The sequence below is a fragment of the Cyprinus carpio genome, chromosome A16 (assembly GCF_018340385.1).
Source record: "Cyprinus carpio isolate SPL01 chromosome A16, ASM1834038v1, whole genome shotgun sequence".
Classification (NCBI taxonomy): Eukaryota; Metazoa; Chordata; class Actinopteri; order Cypriniformes; family Cyprinidae; genus Cyprinus; species Cyprinus carpio.
In genome coordinates, this window is record NC_056587.1 from 1,184,135 (window position 1) to 1,212,037 (window position 27,903).

The 27,903-nt window shown below is 35.1% G+C and overlaps 1 protein-coding gene across 1 annotated transcript; it reads left to right on the top strand.

Moving 5' to 3' along the window:
* The first annotated feature begins 20,984 nt into the window (after positions 1-20,984).
* On the top strand, positions 20,985-27,540 carry LOC109106822 (microfibril-associated glycoprotein 4-like). The gene is made up of 6 exons (XM_019120092.2): positions 20,985-21,032; positions 21,133-21,174; positions 21,317-21,529; positions 21,610-21,706; positions 23,038-23,205; positions 27,113-27,540. The coding sequence occupies exons 2-6, from the start codon at positions 21,169-21,171 to the stop codon at positions 27,367-27,369; spliced, it is 741 nt and encodes a 246-aa protein (XP_018975637.2). The 5' UTR covers positions 20,985-21,032; positions 21,133-21,168; the 3' UTR covers positions 27,370-27,540.
* The last annotated feature ends 363 nt before the right edge of the window (positions 27,541-27,903 follow it).

The window sequence follows — 27,903 nt, forward strand, 5'->3', positions numbered from 1 at the left end:
TCTCGATCAGCAATCAGTAGAAAGGATGCAAAGTGCAGTTATATGTACTGTGCACACATGCTTTTTATATATTATTATTTAGCATAGAGAACATAACTCGACGTTTAATCCCCGATTTATGAATGTCTTAATGTCTGACCAAGCAATTAAAATGTTATGCAAGAAAACCTTGTGCTTTGGTCACCTGAACAACTTATTTAGACTTTATTTATTTAATTAGTAGATTATGCACACATTTTAATACAAATCAGTTTTTGTAACAAGTAAATGCGTTCATTGACTTAAGACATAACACATAAGACTTTTTCGCCAGCTGCTTGCGTATTTATGTAATATGAAAAAATGGTCACTGAACGAAACAGTGAACAAATCTGAACAAATCATTTTGGTGAACGAACTGAAAATGAACAAATCTCTTGAAAGAATCAAATTTTCCAACACTAGTGTGTGTATTTTGGAGATCTTCGTGGCAGCGAACTTGTCCCACGCGGGTCACTCGTACTGTTTAGCCAATCAGATTTCAGTCTGTCGATCGACCAATCATAACCCGCTGTGGGCGTGCCTACTTGAATGTACTGTCATCAGCATGAGACCACAGTTCAACTCACGATTCAGCAGAGGTTTGTGGAGTTGATCGTTTGATTTCAGTTAACTAGCCTAGTAAAAGTATGTTGTTTTATTTTTACGTTTACTGAAAACTTGAAAGTAAAATCAGTCATTTAGACACAATCATTAACGTGACCAGTGTAAACCAGCGGCTGCTGTGAACACAGATAGCGTTGGCAAAAATGCAGCTGTCTTGTGTTAGCTACACATATTGGCCGTATATTGGCCAAAATTAAAAAAAGAATTCTACTCATCATCATAGCTTTAAATAAAGATGAATAGACCTCACGAGAACTCATTGTATGAATAACGGTGTGTTTGTACTTACCTTTTGTGCAACAGGATGCAGAGTTTAATTAATACACAAATTGTTTTCCTTGCATTTTTCATGATTAAAACACTTTGGCACAACATCTGACAGTTGATGACAGTTACAGACAACTTCATTCACATTAATCTTTTCTTTGATGCACTTTACCTTTATGTATTCATTTCTTAATATAATCAAAATTAACTTATTTATTATTTTTCATATTATATTACTGTGATTACCCATTATTCATGTTTAATCTTATGTTGTGTTGTGCATTTGTGTACTCAGAGATTTTTACATCACAAGACGATGTTGGGAAGCAGCAGTTGTATTTGCTTGGTAACAGTTGTGGAATATATGCTGGTCAGACAAAGAAAGACTGATAAAAAGTAATGCAACAAATATTCTTCAGAAAAATTTATTTAGTTATTTTATCACTTTAGAAAGGACGTGACGTGTGTCCCATACTTGGAATTTGTGCTCTGCATTCAATCCATCCAAGTGCACACACACAGCAGTGAGTAGTGAACAAAAACGTGCACACACACACACACACACACACACACACACACACACACACACACACACCGTGAACAGACAACCGGCGCAGTGGGCAGCCAATGCTGCGGCACCCAGGGAGCAGTTGGGGGTTCGGTGCCTTGCTCAAGTGTCTCACCTTAGTCGTGGTATTGAGGGTGGAGAGAGCACTGGATATTCACTCCCCCCACCTACAATCCCTGCCGGACCTGAGACTCGAACCTGCAACCTTCGGGTAACAAGTCATTATACTGACTATTGCCCCTACTACCCCTTCATATGCATCTCTTGTAAAAGTAAAAGAGTTAACAAGCCAACATGTTAACTCCTTTGAATATCAGACCAAAATCTGGCATGTCCTGATAGAGAGATAGTGAAGACTGGATCTAACACATTTGATTAATTAACTATTCACATAATGTATTACATGGATACATGTATTTATCATTCGGCCATGAAATTTACTTTAAAAGAATGTTAAAGACTCTAAATGGGACACTATACCAACCATTCAGTGTAAATGAGGTTTGAATACCCTTTGACTGAAGAACTTCTAGAACGGCGTCAAATTGGTATCGAGCCAATCTCAGCTGTAATTGTGCTACGTTTGTATTCCCTCATAATAGGCAATTCATATTTCATGTTACAGGCACATTACAATAAATCATGGTCAGGTCATTTCATGGACATTTTATTCCTAAAATATTCAGAAAACTTTAATTAACTTTAAACTTTAAAAAATCTTATGCAATAACTGTAACAACCTACTTGTTTTGAATGTTTTAATTCTGACATAAAACCAGAACAATAATAAGAACATTTAATAATGTATAACCAAGCTTTACACCTTAACAAATACAAAGTCATAGGGTACCATTATAAAAGAAATTATTTATTTAAAAAAATAAATAAAAAATCTGTTGAAACTGTCAAAATGGATGGTTTGCAACATGACTGTTTTGAAAGAGTTACTGTTCCAAAGGAAATTTCTAGATTCACATTACCTCATAGCTTGTGGTAGGGGATGAAGTAGGATCCCAGCTAAAGGAATTTTGTTATAAGAACGTTCTCCAAATATTCAGTGTTGGTTTTGGGAACATAAAAAATATCCAGTTTTCTTGACGATAAGAGGAAAGTTTTATAAAGGTATGATGTTCCTCAAACATTCAACTTAATTTTGATTTAAAATTCAGCATTCTGGGAATGTAGATTTGTAACATTCCAAAAACATAAAAAATATCCGGTTTCCTTAATGTTAGTAGAATGTTATTTAAAGGTTAGTACTATGTTCCTGAAACATTCTTTCAATCATTCAAATACTTGCTGTGAACAAGCACTAAAAGAAAGAGAAATAAGAACACAAATTACAACTTTCTTCTTGTAGTTTGCAGCCTTAGATGAACTGAAGATAATAGACTTGAAATCTCTCAAGATCTGTTTAAGCAACTCCACAAACAGCATTACCAACTTCATGTACAGTATTACTAACAAGATTGACTTTACTTCAGTCATACATCTACAGAAGCTCTTATTGAGAATTAACAGAGGTTTAGATGTTGATGTCTTATTGAAAATGTTTAGTTTGATGTCACCATCATGGAGATCATTGTTTGCTTTAGTTGGTCACTTGACACTTGACATTTTAATTTTAAAGTTGCTTCTTTTGCAACAATTGCAAGTTTTTTCAGAAAACATTTCTGCATTTATAAAGCATCTCATGATGTCCGTTTAAATAACAGGCAAATGACTGTAAAATGAGTGGCCAAAGAGTGTAAAACAAGCAGATATATTACAGTCTGTAATATATCTAATTGTTTTACACTCTTTGGCCACCAGGTGGTAGTGTGAGCAAATGAAGCCTCCAGAAATTAACTCTTTTGTTAATGTGAAATAAAAACAAAAACAATTTGTAACATTTCAGTAATTTATGTAAGATTGTCCAAAACTGTTTAAAAGTTTAATACATCACACTTAGACATCAGCAGTCATCATACAAACTTCAACAATGGTGACAAAAAAAATAAAAATGCAGCAATGCATGCTGGGAGCCATGGATGTGTTTTGCATGCTGGCATGGAGCATGTCACAATTGTTGTGTTTCATATCCTGAATGCTGATTTCTGTGAGTGTATTAATGAAACAAAACATGTTTTAAACAAAAAGTTAACAAAGACAGTGTTATTGATACACTCACACACATCAACATTTAACTTCTGAAGTGCATCAAGGGTGTTACAAATTATTAAGTTTCACATTGGTTGAGTTTTAGATCTCTTAATAACATTTCAATTTCTTAAGTCAGCAAATGTAAAAAAAGCAGTCGTTCAAACTACTTTAATGTGATAATTTGTCTGTTATTAAAACAAACATGTTAGCTGCTTCATCACTGCAGAAACGTTTTCTAACAACACCTACAATTGTTGCAAAAGAAGCAACCCAGTAAAAGTCAAGCCAACTAAACATCTCCATGATGGTGACCTCAAACAAAGCATTTTCAATAAGACATCAACATCTAAACCTCTGTTAATTCTCAATAAGAACTTCTGTAGATGTCTGACAGAAATAAAGTCAATCTGCTTAGTAATATTGTAAGTTGAGCTGGTAATGCTGTTTGTGGAGTTGTTTAATCAGATCTTGAGAGATTTAAAGTATTTTATCTTCTGTTCCTTTGTGCCACCTGGCAGTAGTTTTGTGAACAACTTCAACAGACAACTGACTTGCAGTTAACACCGTGGCTCTGCGGCGCCGGTACACGCAGCGGTAATAGGCATTTTGGTTGGCCACCTTCTGTATGGCCACCTTCTGTACATGTTTCATTTTTGTAAATTGAAAGACCTGCTATTTAAATTTTTTTCAGTGCAGCTCCCCCTGTCAATGATTTAGCACCCCCTTAGCACCTACGTTTAAAATTCTCTGGCACTGCCCCTGCACACATCCGCAATGTAAACATGGCATCGTTAAAGTTAAAGTTAAAGAGTTAAAGTTAAAGAGTTAAAGAGTTAAACAGACACAAAGTTTGCAATTTGTAATACAATATTGACTGATTTTGCTCAAGTTCGCTGACAAAGTTTCAATCAAAGCCACAACAGAACTGTTTTGTGTCTTCGAGCAACACAGCAGTTTTGATACTGAAAGAATCCATGTTTCGGAACGAATCAAGTGAGTCAATGATTCAGTAACCCATTCATAAAGACAAGAAAGACACTTGCTTCATTTTTGAATGAATGAGCCGTTTGAATAAATGACTAATGACTCGCTCATTGAAACAGTCATATACCATCATCTACTGGTGGTTTGGTTTCATATTTAAAAGTACTGCATTTTCCCAACATTTCAACTTGTATGTTCAAAAATATTTAAATTATTAATCATATAAAATTATTTATGCATTTGAAATGTTGTGGCGTAAGTGCATTTATGGCACCTCAGCTTCATTAAACAGTCTGTGTAAATACATCTAATGCCACTTCAGATGCAGCTTCTGTTTCTTCTGCAGTGAAAAGATGTGAACATTTAATGTGAACATTAAAATTTGCAAAAATAAATTACTCAGCTGCTCACAAAGTGAAGTATACACACCGATGACAACATCTGTTGCACTGTCCAAAAATGTTGAACTGTCCAAAAATGTTGTGGTATAAATGTGTTTTTTTTTTTTTTTTACTTGAAGCATATGTTGTCTTTTTTCCTTTATTTTGTTGTCAGAGTGCACCAGAACGCTTCATTTACAACTGTGTTGCCTGAGTTTGGAGGTATGTGTCTAAGTGAACGGGTGGTATCATCTAACCATGGTTGCCATTGAAAAAATAGGCTTATGATCTGAGAAAAAAGCATGTTCAATATTGATATTATCATTGGGAAACCCATATGACATAACCAAGTCAAGAGCATGCCCAAGTACATGTGTAGCTTTATCAACATGCTGAATAAAACCAAAAGAGTCCAAAACAATATGAGATGTGAAATCAGAAAACTCCTTTATAAAAATCTTTATCTGGCTTTGGACACCCAGATACATAGCAACGGAGTGGTGAAAGATCAGTACACATTGTGATTCGAATATAGAAAAGTTCTCAAGCAAAGATTGTCTGTAATTTGTACTGGTTCCTAAATACCATGGCCACCCCAAATCCTCTTCGAACACATATTGGAGTGCTAATTAAGCTACTATTTAATGGACATAGTTCACCAAAGATGAATGACTCATCAGCTCCAGTCCATGTCTCAGTTAAAAATAAAAAGTCTAAGCCACAACAAGTAAAAAAAAGTAATTCAAAATAAAAGTCTTATTAGACACAGAATAGTCATTAACCAGGGCCATTTTTATGTGAGAATGAACATTTTGTATCTGTTATTGTCAGACATACTTGAGTGGAAGAAGATTTTGGGGATTCACACCTCTGCTTTGAACATGCAGTCTTGCAGGAGTGCAGTAGTCAAGTGTCCGATTTTGATCGGAAAACAAACTGAATCACACTAATGCGTGTGCAACAGCATGACTGAATGGAATTATTAAATAACCATTTATCAAGTGACATAATAAAGAATCATTACTGCTTAAAAATGTAGGTGAAAAATTAAACTGTTAAAATATGAAATAAGATACCGAATCAGTACATTAAAAAAATACTGTAGTAAACAGTTTACTATGGTATACTATAATTTACTACAGTTAACTATGGTCAATACTACAGTTTACTACAGTATTTTTTATGTCCTATTATTACAGTTTTAACTGAGGGTGCTTTTGACTACGTGAGAAAATGGATGTGATGAAAGAGAGCGTGAGAAAGGTGTCAATTGTCTGAGTCCCACGCTGAATTCGTGAGAGTGTGCAGTCCTGTGATTCGACATTTTCCATTATGACTCATGATTTTTGACCAGTTAATCTCAAATTTTAATATTTATTTAAATTAAATTCATAAAAATTGTGCAAACCATAACAATTTACATGGTTGATGGGCAATTAATATAGGCTGCTCCTTGACAACAGATCATTGGAGTTCAAATATAGAAAAAAATAAGATGGCATTTGCCATAAAGTGTACAAAATGTCAGCCGCAGAAGAACATGACTTCACATGATGCTTGTAACATGGTTCAGTTCATCTAAGGCTGTGCCTGAGAAAGTTGTAGTTTGTGTTCTTATTTCTCTTTCTTTCAGTGTTTGTTCACAGCAGGTGTTTAAAAGAATGTTTCAGTAAAATCATACTAACCGTTAATTTGATTTTATAATTTCTTGTACAGCACAGTGATCAACGACTGTTGTTGTGTTGTGCTATATAAATAAACTAAACTAAACTAAACAATAATGAAACTAAAAATGATTAGGCCTACATGATGTCTCGGGACAGTTTCTTATTACTACACTATATTTTTACATTTGTATTGGCAAAACGACTGCAGCATTGCCGCGTACAATTAAAACTCTGTATGCTGTTGCAAAAATGTGCAAAAGCCAAACCAAACTAGGCATTTGTCCTAAAATAGACACTTTGCCTTAACCTGCTGAGCAAGTTTGAAATGCTTATCAGACACTCTCCATATGAAAGAGCATGAAATTCACACCTTTATGTCAACCCCCACGATGAAGCTACAATAACTACCCCCAAACCCCAACCCCCTCCAGATGGACTGAATTCATTCACACTACTGGTTGCTCAGTGTAAAATGAACATGCTCTATCTAAAAGAAAACAATGGTGTAACATAAACCAGCGAACTGCAGAATACACACGTGTATTAATAATTTTATATCTTATTTTATTATTTAAAAATATAAAAGTAAAAAACGCAATCCTGAACCTGTGTAGTTGAAATCACTAGCTTCTAGCTTCTACCACAGGAAGGATTAACTTGTTAAACATTGCGTTTTTGTGCACGCAAGACAGACGCGCTCTTGATTCATCTCACTTCGCAATAATAAAAATAACAGTGTCACCATGCAGATAATTTTTGTGTTTATTATAGTGTTCAAATGCTGATCTTATATAGGCTTAATTGTTTTATAATGAACTGGACTGCCAGTGAGCACGCTGCTTTTTGCTGCTGCTTTTGATGAATAGCCTACAGCAAAATTTAACTTAAAGCACTGATTTTTCAACCTCACATAAAAATGATTAGTTGAACAAAAACGTTTCTTAAATATGAACCAAAGCGCAATCATACATTATTGACGTCTTGCTGTCATTATTGGCCATTCACGGATCCAGTCTTACATGTATTCTGTAGCTTATTGTGAATATAAACCATCAGTTTCGGACACGGTGAAGCTAAACTGCACCTGATTTTAGAGCTTTGCATTTCAGCCTGAGCTCAACATTTCCCTGTTCACGCAGATGAGAAGGCAATTGCATCCTGTTTGTTTTCTCTATTTTACAAAAGACACAACGTTTTGTTGATACTGTGAGTGCACAAAAAAATAAGGGTAGACCATTTACAGTTCCGAATGAAGTATAAGACTTATCTGTATGAGCAAAAATTACGGCGTAGCCTACTTGTTTCCAGTGAAGAACAAAATAAAGTGATTGCGCTGGCGCCTCATACATTAAGCATGCTTCGGCTTCCACTCTCCGCACAAATGCTTAGATATAAGCACTTTTATTTATGTTACATTTTTAAGCTAACATTGTACTATGCTTTAAGTGTTTAATATCTACAGATTTTATTTTAAGCAAATCGTGATGATTTGTGAATGCTACATTGATCAAATGTGATCAACTCATCTGTCTGCTGCTATGCTTGGCCATCACTTAAACAACAACAACAACAACTTGAATTTAACAAAAATGTTCCAAACATTTTTCTAAATTAATTAATTATGAAACAATAAGAAATATAACTTTGCAATTACAAACTAAACTGACCTATTTTAATGGCTGCAACAGCAGTTTAATTAGGAAGCAAAAAAGAGAGAGAAAAAGACACTGTCTCCAGTCGGACTCGGTCGAGGATACTGGTAAGCTGTCGGCCAAGGGCTGCTATAGGGCATAGTTTAGAGGCCTAGGTTATACCTTAAGTTTATTGTATATAATTGTTTTTTTTTTTTTTTTTTTTTTTTTACATTTTACAGATTACCTCAATCACTTGCACGCCCAAACTGTATGCTAAACTGTATTATCAGTATTATTGTTATTTTTTTTAAAAGTTTAATTATTTAAACACGTTTTAATTAATACAAAGGAAATACATCAGCAAATTATTAAATGTAAGTTTCAAGCCTTTCATAATTTGTGGCATTAATGTGAGTGCTAAAATATGTGTTAGAACAAGGCCTAGCCTATAACACTCATCAATAAGCCACATTTTCAATCGTTTTATTTTTTTATGGCATAGGCTAATGCACACCTTCCTAAATGTAATCTAAACATTCCAAGTTAATATTCTACATTTTGTACGATTTCTAGCCATTTTTCATGTCGCAGTTTTAGCCTATTAACCTTGATTTCTCACAACTTATTTTATTTATTTTTATGGTGTGAGTGTCAGGGAAACACACGGATTCAATTTGCAGGTTCAACTCAAATTTATTTAAATCTCAAACACCACTCAGCTGTGGCGGAAATTAGAGGAAGGATGAGGGGAACAGTCAACACGAGCCTACAGCCCCTCCACTAGGCAGAGTAGATAATGAAGACCAGCGCACAGTCCCAGCATCAGTGCCATCGCAGCGTCAGGGTAGAGAGAGCAGCTAACAGAGTCCAAGCGTCGGTACTGACACAACGTCAGAGCAGAGAATTCCTTGTAATATCAGGGCAGGAACTAGAGAACAGAAGTCTGGTGAAACAAGAGGCTGAGCACAAGCAGATGAGAAGACAAACTGAAAACACAAGACTGCATCAGGAGCCTAAGAAAACACAGCAGGACAAGACTAGATGATGGTCACAAAGTGTAGTACATTAACACCACAACGGTCGGACACAAGACCACACATGAGGGGAACTTAAAAAGCGGGAGAATTAAGGAATTAACAAGTCACAGACGTGACGGCAGCTGAAGTAGTAATTAAGATAACAATGGGGAGGGAACCACGAAGACAACGAGCACATGGTGAACTTTCAAAACACAACAACAACCTGTTAGAAACTTAGTTGGTTGGCAATGGGAAATTGCATTGCAACCAACAAAGTTGCTAACTTAGTTAACAACTATGGTTTTGGGAAACGCACCCCAGACCAAAGTCATGACAGTGAGTCAGAGTAAATTGCGACATGATTAGAGTGTCACGAACGTGCAGCCTTGCACAGAGAGGACCAACAACCAAGGTCAGGATTTTTCGTTCATAAACTTAGATTGAAATGTCAGCCCCTTGATACAACATAAGGAAATTGAGTAGTTTTAATGGTTTTCATAATGACTGTTTAATAACCATAACATAGCCTTAATGTAAATTTATTTTTTTTATTTTTAAATTTGATGCATTAGGCTTCAGCCTATGACTATCACACATTTTGTAATTAACTTTCTAAACTTGCATTTTGGTTGGCCACCTACTATACATTTCATTTTTGTATATTCAAAGACCTGGTATGTTATTTCTTTTTTCAGTGCAGCTCCCCCTGTCATTGATCTAGCACCCCCTAACACCTATGTTTAAAATGCTCTGGCACCGCCCCTGAACACATCCGCAATGTAAACATGTCGTCGGCGTGGAAGTTCTTCAATGTGAGTTAAACAGACACAATGTTCACAATTTGTAATACAATATTTACTGTTTTTGCTCAAGTTCGCTGATGAAGTTTCAACAGAACTGTTGAGAGAACAGCAGAACTGTTTTGTGTCTTCGAGCAACACAGCAGTTTCGATACTGAAAGAATCCATGTTTTGGAACGAATCAAGTGAGTCAATGATTCAGTAACCCATTCATATTGACTAGTCACTTGATTCGTTTTTGAATGAATCAGCCGTTTGAATGAATGACTAATGACTCGCTCTTTAAAACAATAATTTACCATCATCTACTGGTGGTTTGGATTCATATTTAAAAGTACTGCATTTTACCAATATTTTAACTTGTATGTTCAAAAATATTTAAAACATTAATCTTATAAAATTATTTATGCATTTGAAATTTTGTGGCGTAAGTACATTTATGGCACCTCAGCTTCATTAAACAGTCTGTGTAAATAATAATAATAATCTAATAATAATCTAATGCCACTTCAGATGCATGTTGATAGTATGCACACTGTAATGTGAACATTAAAATTAGCAAAAATAAATTACTCAACTGCTCACAAAGTGAAGTAAGAACACCAATGACAACATCTGTTGCACTGTCCAAAAATGTTGTACTGTCCAAAAATGTTGTGGTATAAATGTGCTTTTTTTTACTTGAAGCATATGTTGTCTTTTTCCTTTATTTTGTTGTCAGAGTGCACCACCCACATAGCAAAATCGGTTTCACATTTAAACGAAACAATTAACAAAAAAAAACTTGAATGACATGAGGCATTGTGCATTCTTCAACATCTGATTTAGTTTATGAACAAGAGGCACTGTGCACACAAATCTTTAACATCTGATTCAGTTCATGAACGAGAGGCACTTTGCACCAAGTCGCAAGTCGGTTAACCTGTTGTACTCTCCTGACGCTCTTTTCTCTTCATCCTTTCTCTTCTGCCACCATCCCTATCCGGGGCCAGATATAGCCATCTCTTAATGGTGGAATCGATTTCCTTTTCTGTGGCCACAGACGTCAGGTGGTTACGCCTCACAGCCGCTGAAACATACATGGTCTGAAATTAGTTTCTGTACCAAAAGAAAATATGGCTATTGGATTTTAAAGGGATAGTTCACTTTAAAATGAAAATTCTGTCATCATATACTCACCCTCTTGTTGTTTCCACCCTGTATCCTGGCATTTTTTTAAATATCTTCCATTGTGTTCAGCAGAAGAAAGAAATTCATACAGGGTTGAAATAACTTGAGGGTGACTATATGATGACAGAATTTTCATTTTAAAGTGAACTATCCCTTTAAAGGACAATTACATTAAAACTGAACACAGAACCTATTGACAGACATTATGTAACATCTACACAGAGACTGTAAATTGATGCAGATAAGTAGTGAGTCTGGCACCATCTTCCTACCTTCCAATATGACTCCAGGAGAAATCCAGTCTAAGCAGTTACTTTTTACGGAGTCATGTGCAATTCAATAAGGACAGATATATGACTGCATTTTTCTTTCCTTTCCTTTTTCTTTTTTTATCTCAGCCTTAATGCAATGCTATGATTGGTTCAACACAATTTGCTCAGCAGAAAATAATAAGGACATTATGAATCATGTGAACCAGTCATATCATATACGTCTACACTTTCAATTTAAACTGGTCTATGTATGTATAGATCACACCAGAATGTCCCGGATTCGGTTTTAGTGGAATTGTTGGTTACACAATGTTTTACAGCGTCCTTTTTACACAGTTGTAATTGTTATTTAAGAACAGAGTAAAATTATGTATCATGTACTTACTATAGTGTTAGTATTAAGGTTTGGTTTAAAGTTACTGCATGTAACTATTCATAATTCACTGTTATTATTACAGTAAGTACATGTATAATTATATGTAGGAAGGTGTATGTTAAATAATGAAAGAATTGTTTTTCTTCTCTCCCCCATCTACCTCCTCTACATATACCTTCTCTGCTTTTTTCTCCCTCCGCCTTTCCATCCCTCACATTTCCATCATCTTGTTCTCCTCTTTTTTCTTCTACTCCCCTTGTAACCTGAATTTAAATACATTTTAATTATTCTTAAAACTTAAACCACTCGTATGGCATTAAGTAAAACTTACCAATCACAACATCCCGTAAACGCAAGCGCTGGAAACCAATTTTTCCATTTATTCCTCTCATATTGATTTTTTTGATCGTTTATAACCAGTCCATGCATAATCCTCCAAATGCACTCATGAACATCCACCCCACCTTTGATAGCCAGTGCGTGTACCTGAAATCATAATGATTTTTTTTTTTTTTAAAAGCAATGGTTTAATACATCATGAAATGCTGCGAATACTATAGGTGACACCGGTAACATGGAGTTCTCTCTCTCTCTCTCTCTTTCTCACACACACACAAAAAAAAATACATTACAAATTACATCCGTCTGTTAGAAAAGATGACCATTTTGATGTAATTTTGTCTGTATTTGTTCATCCAAGCACAAGTGCGACATTCAGCAACTGAGAGACAACGGCCGTTTCTCAATATGCGTTCTTGTCTGTACTTGTGACTTGTGAAATGTCTTCAGTCGCTGCCCAAGTACTGTTCCAATTCAAAGTTCACATCTGGCCAAGTCCAGTTCAAATCCCCGGATGTGTTCTTGATCCACCCCTTTTACCAAGGATGCATCGAGAGGTGCGGACTTGATACAGCCAGGTATCCCAGAATACATCTCGCACCAACCAGCAAGCGTCAATAGCAGAGGAGAAAAGTGAAAGTGAAAGTCGTGACATTTGCCAAGTATGGTAACCCATACTCAGAATTGGTGCTCTGCATTTAACCCATCCAAGTGCACACACACAGCAGTGAGAAGTGAACACACTCCGGGAGCAGTGGGCAGCTATATATCCAGCGCCCGGGTAGCAACTTGGGGTTCAGTGCCTTGCTCAAGGGCAGTTCAGCCATGAGTATTGTGGGTGGAAGAGAGCGCTGTTCATTAACCCCCCCCCCCAACTCCTGCCGGCACCGAGACTCGAACCGGCAACCGTTGGGAAGCTAGTCCAACTCTCTAACCATTAGGCCACATGAAATGTAATTTTAAGAGTGTTTCAGTGAGAATGTAGTTGTTAAAAGCTCAAATCTGTGGTTTATTTATAAAGATAGCGCCTATTTGAAAAATGTATCTGACGTTTTCGGAGTTGTGAGATCCAGGCGATCACCGGGTTCAACGCTCATTAACCCCGACTTTAACAGCTTTTCCTTGGCTAGTCCTTCTGATGTTTGCCGCTGGCTCTGATGTCTCTAGTCTAATGGATAAACATGACGTATAATTCATCTAATAAGTCAATCTTTGGTCTCATTAATCTATAGTTTGTTCCATGGAAAATCGTTTTAGCTGAGGGAAAAGTGAAGTTTCATAACTTTATATTTAGGCTATTTAACTTTGTAACGTTGCAGATAGCTGGCTTATGTTTGACTGAATGGTTTGCATTATTTCTCATTGTATAGCTTCTTATACCTTTTAGGCTACTTACTTTTATACTGAATGTTATTGATCATTAAAACTGACATTTAACAAAAAGAGACAGGGTTGTGTAACTTTATTTTATATATTTTAAAATGTATATAATAATTTTTGTATTTATTTTAGTATACATTCTCTTCACTGTATGTACATGTATAATAAAAAAAAATACACAGCTGTCTCTGTTTGTTAAATGTCAGTTTTAATTATCAATGTTTCATATTTTTAAATGAAAACAACAAGAAACAGGGTTGTTTTATATTACATGTTGTTATAAATATATGCAGTGAAGAGAATCAATGGCCTACGCCTTACCTAAACCACATTTACATGTCCATTAATATGTTTAAGATTTTTTTAAATGAAAAGAGGCAGAGTGGTGTTTTAGCCAATAACATATTTCGTTTTATTGTTGATGAAATAGTGTCGGCCCAGATCGGGCCCACATTCTTAAACTGCGGCGGCGCTGGATCCGGAAGTATCATTATATATTTTTTTAATTTGGGTTGAAGAGTTCCAAACCATTAACTAAATCGGCTAAATCGCAAGATTACACAGTTTCAATTGAAGAAAAAATATATTTAAAAAAAAAAGGAAAAAGTACAAGTACAAAGTACAATGAGTGTAAAGATTACAATGATAAGATTGAGTGTAAAGATTGATTGTGTATTGCGTTTTAGGCGTGCTATCTGGGCGCGCTTTTCTAGATGTGACCTGATTGGTGTAATTTTTTTGTGTGTGCCATATTAGGACATTTAATGTGTGCAAATTGGCCTTATCTTGTGCATGAAATGAGACAATAGGCTTGTTTGAGATGAGCAAAATCTGCACAGAACCGATCACCGGTGATCACTGCGAGATGCATGCCGGTTAGAAAAGTGTCCGAGTTACGTCTACCTTGCTCTGATGTTCTGAATTAGATTACACATTTATTTATTTATATTTACATGTGAGCTAAACAAAAACAAAAAACGCCTAGTGAAGTTAAGAATTAGGACATGCGTTTATTTGATTTTATTTTTCTCTTAATTAGAATTCTTCCTTGTTGTAATTTTCACTTTATTCTATTGTATGTTTGTGTGAATTAATAAATCAATCCATTAAAAAATATACATGCACACATACATATCTAAATGGACTGTTTAGCCATTATGCCTCATCTTTGTGTGGTTTCATCTGAGAAGTGTCAGGGTCTGGCATAAATTCTGGGAATAAATTCAGAATTTCCTCCTTTGTGTTCAGCAGAACAAAAGATTGATGCACATGATGACAAAACAGTGGTATTTCGATTACATTCACTTCGTCTGTGATAAAAAAACGCGAACGTGATCTCCTCCACTGCTGACGTTTGCAGGCGACAAAACAGCAAGATTCAGGAAGTGTCCGACTTCAAAGGTCTTTTTTGACCCCTCCCCTTACTGCAGCCGCCTACTCTCGCCTACATTTCAGGCGAGGCAAGGCGCATCTCAAACAAGCCTATTCAAACAATTAAAGTTCTATTTTATCTTGCTTTGACCTTTCACACTAACACACAATATATATATTTCTTATATTGTGTATTTCTTATATTGCTTACTTATGTTGTCCTCTATTGTAAACCTCTTTGGATAAAAGTGTTTGCTAAATGGTTAAATCTAGCCTAATGTAAATTTAAAGTTTATGTTGTTTCATAATTATTCATTAAACCTTGTTGATAGAGAGAATAAACCCACATTGCAAACAGGAATAGGGGAAACAGCTGTGTGTATATTATTAATTATGAAATATCTGAAATTACATTTTAACTATGGGATAAGTCTGGCCACACATATGTGGGCCACATTTCTATATTTTATATGTGGGCCAAATAATACACTTAACCACTGGCCCATATCCTGTTTGCCACCATAAAGACGGTCCAATCTCCCCCATAACCGGGCCATGTTCGGTTCACATGCCTCATGCCAGTGCCGACTGAATGCCAGCTGTGCCGGTGTTCTGTCGATTTGTCCTACCCTGTCAGATTTTCCTACCTCCCATTAAAACAGTGGGTAGTACAATTCGACAACGAAAAATGCTACTTTAAAGTTATGGTTTATAAACGTCTACACCTACCACAGCCCTAAACCTACCCTTACAGTAATGCAAATAAAGTAATTATGTGTTATATTCGCGGTTGTAGCAAGAAGGGATACAGCTACAGGAAACCAACAATAAATATTTTTTTCTACCTATTAGATTGTGTTTTTATTAAAGTCTACACCTACCCCGACCCTAAACCTACCCTTACAGTAATGCAGATACATTAAAAATCATTGTTTAGCATGATAAAAAAGGACACAATATTGATGTGTGCATGCGCAGTAAACCCTGGTAGGAAAATCTGACGGGTAGGATAAAATGTCAGGACACCGGCTTCATGCCAAATCTGGGCCAGAATTCTTTGCTACAGTACCTGGGCAGAACGCTTCATTTACATTCTCAAAAATGTCTTGGGATTGTTATATTCCTAACTATGTCTCCGTTTTGACCTCTTGTGAGTTTGCAGGTATGTGTCTAAGTGAATGGGTGGTATCATCTAATCATGGTTGTGATTTAAATTTTGGGGATTTGTATTTAAGAGGAGCTATAGTGTCCAAAATATCTGAACAAGAAGAGTTTTGCAGTTGAGTTTTGCACTGAAATTGCAGTTGAAACATTTATTTTATACATATCAGAAAAGTGATTTGCAGTGAGAAAATTAATAAAATGAGAATAAACCTCTGTATTTTTAACAGCATGTATAGAACTTGATAATATGACACTGAAAACAATAGGCTGAGAAAAAAGCATGTTCAATATTGATATTATCATTGGGAAACCCATATGACATAACCAAGTCAAGAGTATGCCCAAGTACATGTGTAGCTTTATAGACATGCTGAATAAAACCAAAAGAGTCCAAAACATGAGATATGAGATGTGAAATCAGAAAACTCCTTTATAAAAATCTTTATCTGGCTTTGGAGGTCCGTAAACCAAGACACATAGCAACGGAGTGGTGGGAGATCAGTACACATTGTGATTCGAATATAGAAAAGTTCTCAAACAAAGATTGTCTGTATTTTGTACTGGTTCCTAAATACCATGGCCACCCCACCTCCTCTTTGAACACATATTGGAGTGCTAATTAAGCTACTATTTAATGGACATAGTTCACCAAAGATGAATGACTCATCAGCTCCAGTCCATGTCTCAGTTTAAAATAAAAAGTCTAAGCCACGACAAGTAAAAAAAGTAATTCAAAATGAAAGTCTTATTAGACACAGACCTGTCATTAACCAGGGCCATTTTTACGTGAGAATGAACAGTTTGTATCTGTTATTGTCAGACATACTTGAGTGGAAGAAGATTTTGGGGATTCACACCTCTGTGTTGAACGTGCAGTCTTGCAGGAGTGCAATAGTCAATGCGTGTGCAACAGCATGACTGAATGGAATTATTAAATAACCATTTATCAAGTGACATAATAAAGAATCATTACTGCTTAAAAATGTAAGTGGAAAATTCAACTGTTAAAATATGAAATAAGATACCGAATCAGTACTGTAGATTAAAAAATACTGTAGTAAACAGTTTACTACAGTATACTATAATTTACTACAGTTAACTATGGTCAATACTACAGTTTACTACAGTATTTTTTATGTCCTATTATTTCAGTTTTGAATGAGGGTGTTTTTGACTACGTGAGAAAATGGATGTGATGAAAGAGAGCGTGAGAAAGGTGTCAATTGTCTGAGTCCCACGCTGAATTCGTGAGAGTGTGCAGCCCTGTGATTCGACATTTTCCATTATGACTTGTGATTTTTGACCAGTTAATCTCAAATTTTAATATTTATTTAAATTAAATTCATAAAAATTGTGCAAACCATAACAATTTACATGGTTGATGGGCAATTATATAGGCTGCTCCTTGACAAACAGATCATTGGAGTTCAAATATAGAAAAAAATAAGATGGCATTTGCCATAAAGTGTACAAAATGTCAGCCGCAGAAGAACATGACTTCACATGATGCTTGTAACATGGTTCAGTTCATCTAAGGCTGTGCCTGAGAAAGTTGTAGTTTGTGTTCTTATTTCTCTTTCTTTCAGTGTTTGTTCACAGCAGGTGTTTGAATGATTAAAAGAATGTTTCAGTAAAATCATACTAACCTTTAATTTGATTTTATAATTTCTTGTACAGCACAATGGTCAACAACTGTTGTTGTGTTGTGCTATATAAATAAACTAAACTAAACTAAACAATAATGAAACTAAAAATTATTAGGCCTACATGATGTCTTGGGACAGTTTCTTATTACTACACTGTATTTTTACATTTGTATTGGCAAAATGACTGCAGCATTGCCGCATACAATGTAATGCAATAAAACTCTGTATGCTGTTGCAAAAATGTGCAAAAGCCAAACCAAACTAGGCATTTGTCCTAAAACAGACACTTTGCCTTAACCTGCTGAGCAAGTTTGAAATGCTCATCAGACACTCTCCATATGAAAGAGCATGAGATTCACACCTTTATGTCAACCCCCACGATAAAGCTAACAACCCCCAAATCCCAACCCCTTCCAGATGGACTGGTATGATACTCTTAATGATATCTTGTAGTGTGTATTGCGCCGCGATGTTCAAATCTTGTAGTGTGTGCATGTTTAAGATTTGAGGGAAGATAATCTGCAAAGATTCTCCTAATGTGTGTGCTGCAGCCAGATTTCATATTCGGTTAGGATTTTAAAAATCCTTTAGTGTGAGCCAGGCTTAAGCTGTCCGCCAAGGGCTGCTATAGGGCATAGTTTAGAGGCCTAGGTTATAGCAGATTTATACATTAGGAAATTAATTTTGTGAATCAGGGGTTGCGTTCTAATTAAATGAGAAAATTCTTATATAAAATATAATAATAAAATTTTTTTTTACAGATTACCTCAATCACTTGTATGCCCAAATTGTATGCTAAACCGTATTATTATCAGTATTATTTAGGGCTGTCAAATGATTAATCACGATTAATCACATCCAAAATAAAAGTTTTCTTTACATAATATATGTATGTGTTCAGGGTATATTTATTATGTATATATAAATACACACACATAAATTATATATTTAGAAAATACTTACATGTATATACATTTAAATATTTATATTCTTATATTTTATATTATATATAAATATATTTAATATATAAACATAACATATTCTTCTTAAATATATAAATGCATGTGTGTGTATTTATATATACATAATAAATATACACAGCATACATACATATATTATGCAAACAAAACTTTTATTTTGGATGTGATTAATCGTGATTAATCATTTGACAGCCCTAGTATTATTATTATTATTTAACAAAAAAAAAAAAAAAAAAACACATTTTGATTAATACAAAGGAAATACATCAGCAAATTATTAAATGTAAGTTTCAAGCCTTTCATAATTTGTGGCATTAATGTGAGTGCCAAAATACGTGTTAGAACAAGGCCTAGCCTATAACACTCATCAATAACACTCATCAGTTCTACTCCACCATCATTGAATCCATCCTCTGCACTTCAGTAACTGTCTGGTTCAGATCAGCTTCTAAATCTGACCTCAGAAGACTACAGAGGGTAGTCTGGACTGCTGAGAGAATCATCGGTACAACCCTCCCGTCTATTCAAGAACTATACTTATCCAGAGTGAGCAAAAGGGCTGGCAAAATCACTCTGGACCCCTAACATTCATTACACTCCCTGTTTGAACTGTTGCCATCTGGTCGACGCTACAGAGCTCTGAGCACCAGAACGACCAGACACAGGAACAGTTTCTTCCCCCAGGCAATCCATCTAATGAACACTTGTTAATAACTGTGGAACACATTACACTATTTATATTTACAGACACATTCACTTATTATCTAACACACATACTTAGTGTACACTTTTAAATTATTATTTTTTTGCACATAATATACCTGTACATACATAACTGCTCATTGTAATATATCTGCCATACAATTGTCAATTTGTATATTGTCATTCCTTACCTACTTATTTGTATTTTTTGTATTTTTTATTCTTTTATTATGTGTTTTTTGTTCTGTCGCTGTCATTCTGTTGCACTGCGGAGCTTCTGTCACGAAAACAAATTCCTCGTATGTGTGAACATACCTGGCAATAAAGCTCATTCTGATTCTGATTCTGATAAGCCACATTTTTAATCATTTTATTTTTTTATGGCATAGGCTAATGCACACCTTCTTAAATGTAATCTAAACATTACAAGTTAATATTCTACTTTTTGTACAATTTCTATTTGTTTTTCATGTCACAGTTTTAGCCTATTAATCTTGATTTCTCACAACTTATTTTTATTTTATTTTTTTTTATGGTGTGAGTCAGAGTAAATTGCGACGCAATTAGAGTGTCATGAATGTGCAGCCTTGCACAGAGAGGACCAATGACCAAGGTCAGGATTTTTCGTTCATAAACTTAGATGAAATGTCAGCCCCTTAATACAACATAAGGAAATTGTGTAGTTTTAATGGTTTTCATAATGGCTGTTTAATAACCATAACATGCATTAATAGTCTTTATGTAATTTTTTTTTTTTTTTAATTTGATGCTTTAGGTTTCACCCTACGACTATCACACGTTTAGAAATTAACAGATCATTAGAGATCAAATATAGAATAAAATAAGATGGCATTTGCCATAAAGTGTACAAAATGTCAGCCGCAGAAGAACATGACTTCACATGATGCTGGTAACATGGTTTTGTGATGAACCATTTTTTATTTTTGCAAAAAAAAAAAAAAAATAGCCCATTATAAAACAATATTAATTTAAATAAACATTTATAGGCCGTGAATCATTATTTTCATGTCCATCACCTCTACATGGTCCAGATCAATCCACTTAATTTGCTTTGCATGAAGTCGGACAACAAGGAAAATGAAAAGGAAAATATAATTTAATCCAGGAGCACAAGCAGCCTATCTATTACTTGAAACAAATTAATACTTAATTTATTTTAGCAGTGCAACAAAACAATGTCAAACTGAGTGATGAGAGTCCAAGTTTTTGTGAAGCAATAGTATTTCAACATTGTGCGGTGCAAGAGTGACTCAAACGGCAGATGTTACAGATGCTCTTACTGATAACCTTTAGGCCAATGTGTAAAAACAACACCAACAGATTGTAAAAAAAAAAAAAAAAAATGAGAGGACCTATAATTTGATTTGTGCCAAGAATCCAGGGTTTTGCAATATAAAAAAATACATATATATATATATATTTTTTTTATCTAAACGCAGAGGAGGAGCCTGATCTGACGGATATTTAATAGTGTTTGTGACCCATTGAACAACATAACAAAAGCGGTAAGTTACTGGTTTATTCTCCAATTATTTACCTCACAAACATTCAGACATTTATACAACGTTTAGATAATAATTCATCAAAATTGTTTTTACTTTCAAGATTCTTCAAGCAAAGGCAAGATTTCAGTAAGAGAAGATGGCAGTAAGTTCATGTTTCCTTAGTGTTGAATGAATGAATGAGGCATTTATTTAGTGTTGATCACACTTGTAGAGTTTTTCATCATAATGTCAGTGTGATTTGATCATCATAAATGAGGATGATGATCAGTCGTGTTTCTCTGTAGATGACGGTGTTTGTCGCGGCTCTGCTCTCTGTTTTCATGGGGTTTACTGTGTCTGTTTCTGATGAATTCCATCCGGTTGACTGCTCTGACATCTATAAGTCAGGAAAAACAGTCAGTGGGATTTACTCCATCTATCCAGCAGGGGATATTCCTGTCTGGGTTTACTGTGAGATGATCTCAGATGGGAAAGATGAAGACAAAGGAGGATGGACGGTACGAATGTGACTTTAGATCATTAAACACACATCAGAACATATATTATAAATAATATATTCTATATAAACCCATCACAGGTGATTCAGAGGAGAATGGATGGCAGTGTGAATTTCTATCGGCCATGGAATCAGTACAAGAGAGGATTTGGGAATGTGGAGAGTGAATACTGGCTGGGTAATAGCTGTTTTGGTTTAATGGAGTCATATATATATATATACAAACTGATATTATATTTGACATAAAATTTACTCGATGACAAGGCAGGACAGGAGAAAATATATATTTTGCTTGAATTTTGATTAATATAAATAATTAATTTTAAAATATTTTTTTCAATTTTGTTTGCATTTTGCTTTGAGACAAATTCAATTTATATGCAACAAGTAAATTTTCAGTAAACATCCGTATTTCCCGAAATGCTAACGCTACGGCGTTATACCTGAAGCTGTACCTAATTGTTAATATGTGTTTCCCGAAATGTTCTAAGTTAGGTTAACCTTCTGTAAGTCTGGACCACTTTTATCTGTACCTTATCTCTGTTGACAGTTCAAAATTCTTTACATCTTATTCTATATGAATGTAACTCTGAAGTTGTAGTACACCTAGTGTTTAAAAAAAAAAAAAAAAACAATTAATTAAATTAGAGGAACTGGATTGAGCAACCCCCAAAGCCCCGAAATTCAGCTGCTGGCGGCTTTCCTCTTTCTTCGATGTAGCTGTTGATTATATGTTTCCCGTGTTGCGCTTTTATTGAGTAAATCATCCAATAACAGAAATGAGTGAATTACATCAATATGTGATATGGCTGCTGGACAATCAACCCTGGTTGTGGAGTAAATGAAGACACTATGGAAAATATATTATGATAATATAAATGACCCCTTTAAAGGCCAGTGAAGGCATACTGCTAGTAGTGATATAGGCTACGTTTAGGCATGAGGTTGCGGGTTTGCGCATTCATTTCAAAATTATATAAAATATCCAGGGTTGGATTTAGTTTGCAATTTGGATTTTTTTTAAAGATCTCATGAGTCCTGATAACTGTAATTTCAACTTTGCTAAAGTGCTTCTTGTTGGATAGCACTCTTACCAGAATGTTTTTCTGTTGGGCTTGGGTAGGCCCAAGGTACACAGTTAAAAAAAAAATCCAGTGTGAAATTAACTCTCCTGGGAGTACATGTGAGACCACAGTCAGGAGTGTTAAGGTGTTAAAATAAGAATGTTAAAATAATATTGAATCAAAGTTAATGAGATAATTAATTGATTAATTGAGTGATGATTGACCATTATCGAAGACACCTGATAGTAATGAGCAGAATCACAAATTCACACATTTTCAGTCACCATTAAAGTGATCAGTGTTTGATTGAACGTGTTCTTCGTGTGTGTTTGTGTGGATCTTCCTGGCCAGTGTTTGGTTGAACGTGTTCTTCATCTCTGTGTTTGTGTGGATGTTCATGTCTAGTGTTTGGTTGAACATGTTCTTCATGTGTGTGTATGATCAGGGCTTGAGAACATGTACCAGCTGACACGCAAAAGGAAGTACATGCTGAGAGTGGATCTGGAGGACTTCAAAGGAAGAAAGGGTTTTGCTCTGTATGTATTCTTCTCTGTGGGTCCTGAAGCCGATGGGTATAAACTACAAGTTTCAGGATTCAAAAATGGAGGAGCAGGTAGGACACTTTCATTTATACTCTTGAAAACACATTAATAAAGTCACTGATTTCTAATCTGTTTTGTAATTTCACTAAAACATGTTCTTCATGTAAGGATGCATCAATGTATGAACTTGACCCTCATAATACAATACATCTCAGAGACGTCTGTCTGGTTGTTAACAGGAGCTGTTTATCAGTGTCTGGATTCTCAGGCACTCATATAGTCAGGTGGACTAGATTAGTAAACTCATGCAGGGAATAGTGAATGAGGGTGTAGTAGGGTGTGATTTGGAACACAGTCTCTGAATGTCGAATCTGAACACTGATAATACTGCAGCAGGCTACTTTCTTGAAAACAACAAATAATACCCATAATGCATTGTTTTCTATGGTATATTACTGTTTTAATGGAAAATAGTATACACAGTATATGCAGGGCCGTCGCTAGTGGGGTGAAAGGTGGTGATGATTATAGGGGCCCACGGCTGAGTTGGGCCCCCCCCGGCGATCTCAACTGACTGGTTGAGGCCATCCTTAAAAGTCGCTCAGGACAATTGACGGGCCACTGCTGCGCATCAACAAGAAAGCTTATCATTTGCACACGTTTTTAAGCCTTGCCAATTTAAACATTCAATAACAAGACTGTGGGAAAACTTAACTGAGTTCTCGTGCACCGTATTCGGTGCACACGCAGAGAGCTGCATCTCACAGACAGAAACTCTGAACTGAGCTCTCCTTCGTGTCCTCCTGCACCTGAACGAACAAATTATAAATCACAGATTAAACATGCAAACAGAAAAATCAGTGGGACCTGATGCAGCCCTGAAGTGAGATGCAGGAAACAGAAATACTGCAAAATAATAATAATAACAACTAAACGAGATGAAATAACGTTATAACATTTCGTTTTGTCTTGTTTTCGTCAACAAAAATGAAGAGACATTTTAGCATAGTTTTTATTTTGTAATCCACATTTAGTCTCGTTTTTATTCGTCAACAATATTGCATTATATATTTAATTATAGTCATCGTCACATGGACCAGCATTTACGTTGCGTCTCGTCTCGTTTTCGTCACGTGATAAAGGTTCGTTGACGATGATATTTAGTCATAATTTTCGTTGACGAAAGCATCACTACTATCAGTGATGATGTAATCATCATCTCATGACCTTATTCACTGATCTCAGTTAGTGTCTAATTATATGGATCAATTAATTTTTTGTTTATGGTACTAATATGACTCTACAAAATATGTTGACAAACTATTGTAAAGAAATGTAAAATCATTTTATGCACAAAACCTTTAGAGCTACAGCACCGTTTAGACACACACAGACATCAAGAATCAGCACATGAATCTCAACAATGGTGACTATTATTAATAAAAAAAATTAAAAATAAAATTACATTTCTTTAATGTTTTTAAATTGCCGCAATGCATGCTGGGTGCCAGTACAAAACTCCCAGCATGCATTGCAGCATGAAAATTATTTTTCATTGTCACCAATGTTGAGAGTCATTGGCTGACTGTTGTTTGTGTGTGTTAAAGTTCAATCATAGTTCAAAGCTTTTATTTGTGCATATTGTGTTTAGGAATGTTTCACAATGATTGTGGTAGTATCATTGGTGCAATTCAAGAGTATTAGTAATATTTCACACACTTAATAAGAGATTGTACATTAGATGAGATCAGTGAATTTAACTAGTTCATAATGGTCTTGACTTCACAAACAGTTTTATCTAATCATAGATTCTTTTTGCTTTTCTTACAATAAAAACTTAATTATTAAATCTTAAATAAACACAGTTAATTTAAGCAAACAAAGAAAAACTATTTTTAAAAAGTCAAGATTCAAGAGCCCAACTAAAGCAAACACTGATCTGTAAACACTTAGATTCTACAAGATTCTAACCGCTTCCTGAACCAGTCAGGCCAAGTGAGGCTTTGGATACATCAATGACATAATTGCTCTAAAGCGAAACAAGCCTCGATACACGCTTCACTGAAAGCTGCCGGGATTTCTCAACAGACACTCCGAAGCTTCGGCACAGAACGTAACATCACTAGTTTATAAACAAATGCCAATTAGCCAAAGCAGTTGGTTTCTGCAAATAAAATTTGTTAACTCAAAGGTTTGCATATTAGCAATGTATCAGTTAATGAAATACAGTTTTTCAATGTAAACTTAAACAGTTCTGTAAAACCTAAAATGTTGCTACCGTATTTTTCACGGTAAAGTTCTGGAAACCATAGCTGCCGGTATTTTACCGTAAATTTAACTGATTTTTTTACAGTTCAGATTATGCTGGATCATTAATAAATTAGTCATGACAAAAAATGTTGATATCCTATGTATTTTTTATGAGCGATTATAAGGTTACCTAGCTTAGATTGTTTAATACCGTAGCTTGTTGGATAGTAAGTCATCCACTACAACTAACACGGCGATAAGCCTGTGAACTGATATTAGGCTAATATTGTAGACTTTTGTGTTGGTTTTTTCTAAATATGATGTTAAATATCAGATCAGTGGGCTTGCTGCGGTTAAATATCTAAATAAGAGACGTCCTTAGTCCCAGGCGAAACATAAAATACTATGTGGAGGACGCAAAATAATTTAATATAGTCTCCGTGCTATGAACACTCACTGTGTACACACATCCATCCTTACAATTGCTCTAGAGAAATGTTATGTTAATTGTCCACCCCCAAACTGTTAAATAAAATTTACTCCCTTGTCCAGCACACAAACCTTCTGAGGAAAACCGTCTGACACTGTAGTATAACGAGCACACTCGCGACCTAAACAATAAATAAATAATTGGCCATAAAAGAAATTCAAAATCATCGTATCTCTAATGGACATCTTTGACCATAACACCTCACTTTTTTCTAGTGTCTAGCAAAAATTGTATTTATTGTAATTATGTAATTATAATCCAGTCTGTCAGTTAGGTTGCCATTGATACAATCATCTGTGCCATTTTTTATAAAATTTGCTTGTACTTTTGATACTTCCCTTACGAAAATTAACCCTGGTTTTACTAGAAATGAAACCAAAAATCCATGGTTACTATAGTTAAACTATGCTGCAAATTAACCATAGTTTAGCTACACTAACCATAGTTTAACCATGGTATTTGTAGTAAAACAGCTTGTGATCAATTCCACATAACATTTGCCTCAGATAAACGTATTCAGTTCACAGCTGGTTAGTTAGCTATAAAAACACTAGAGGGAGCTTATTTACTGTTAATTATATATGTGTGTTTGAATACATCTGCCATGAAGCCAAGTTATTATATGAAAACTACCTTATGTGCAACTGAGTAGCCAGTATATACAAACATTTAAGTTTTTATTTGAGTTTGATCTTTCTATAAAATAAAATCTATAAATCTATAAATAAATATCAGTTGAATATAATAGTTTGGGCTCTGTTGTTAATTTTAAAGGGGACATATGATACGATTTCAGTTTTTCCTTTCTCTTTGGAGTGTTACAAGCTCTTGGTGCATAAAGAAGATCTGTAAAGTTGCAAAGACTAAAGTCTCAAATCCAAAGAGATATTATTTATAAAAATTAAGACTTGTCCAAGCACTCCTAAAATGCCTCGTTTGAACACGCCCCCACGTCTACGTCATGATGTGGGAAGATTTGCATAACACTGCCCAAATGTTCACGCAAAGAAAGAAGGCATACTTTTATTCTCGCTGTAGTATTTTTGTTGCCGCCATTGTAGCTAGCCAATCAGAGCACACCTTGCTTTTCAGAAGCTGAATAATCAAAAAAAAAAAATTACATCATTCTGAATAATCAGCTATCGGTATCAGCAGAGAAATTAAATATAAATCATAAATATGTTGTAAATAAGTCATAAATAAGATGTTAACATCAATGATGTTCTTCCTCTTTGCAGGTGACTCTTTGTCCAACCATAATGGACAGAAGTTTTCCACCTTTGACAAGGACCAAGACAGCGATAAAAGAAACTGTGCCAAAACGTTTCTGGGGGCGTTTTGGTACAATCGCTGTCACTACACTAACCCCAACGGTGTGTATTTGTGGGGTGAAGATCCCACCATTTTTGCCATTGGAAATGTGTGGTACACCTGGCAGAACAATTATGCTGTCGGTATGAAATCCATCAGCATGAAGATCAAACATGTGCCCTAAAATCATAGTGTTTTCAAGAGCAAACATATGATGTTGTTTTTTCGCTTTATTACAAATGTGAAGGTTTAAGGTTTTATTTTCCTCAGTGTAAGCAAATGATTGATTATGCTTCTGGTCTTCTGCTTTACTGTTATATAAATGAGCTTACAATAAACTCCTGCATTGAAAGCATTCTGTCTTAATGTGCTTTGTGTCAGGTGCAGTGATTTCATCAGAAATCAATCATTTTATGAACAGTAAGTTATTTCATAAGTGAAAGAAATACTTAAACATAGGACATAAGTCATATGATATCAAATGTATTGTCTTGTTCACTCCGACTGTATTCTCTACTTCATGTCCTGTTAATCCTGTTCCATTTCTTTTGTCATGTCTTATCTCTCTCTTTTATATTTCCTGCAAATAACAAGTAGATACTCTACGGTCTCTGGTATATTTGACAATGTACACAAAATCCAGTCAGATGTTTCCCTATAATATGAGACTGATTCAGCACGACTGGTGCGGGTGTTCACCTGACATTACGGACGCATT

Coding starts and splice junctions, on each gene's coding strand:
- LOC109106822 (XM_019120092.2), top strand. Junction 21,530..21,609: donor AAGACAAAGGAGGATGGACG/GTACGAATGTGA, acceptor AACCCATCACAG/GTGATTCAGAGGAGAATGGA. Junction 23,206..27,112: donor ATTCAAAAATGGAGGAGCAG/GTAGGACACTTT, acceptor TCCTCTTTGCAG/GTGACTCTTTGTCCAACCAT.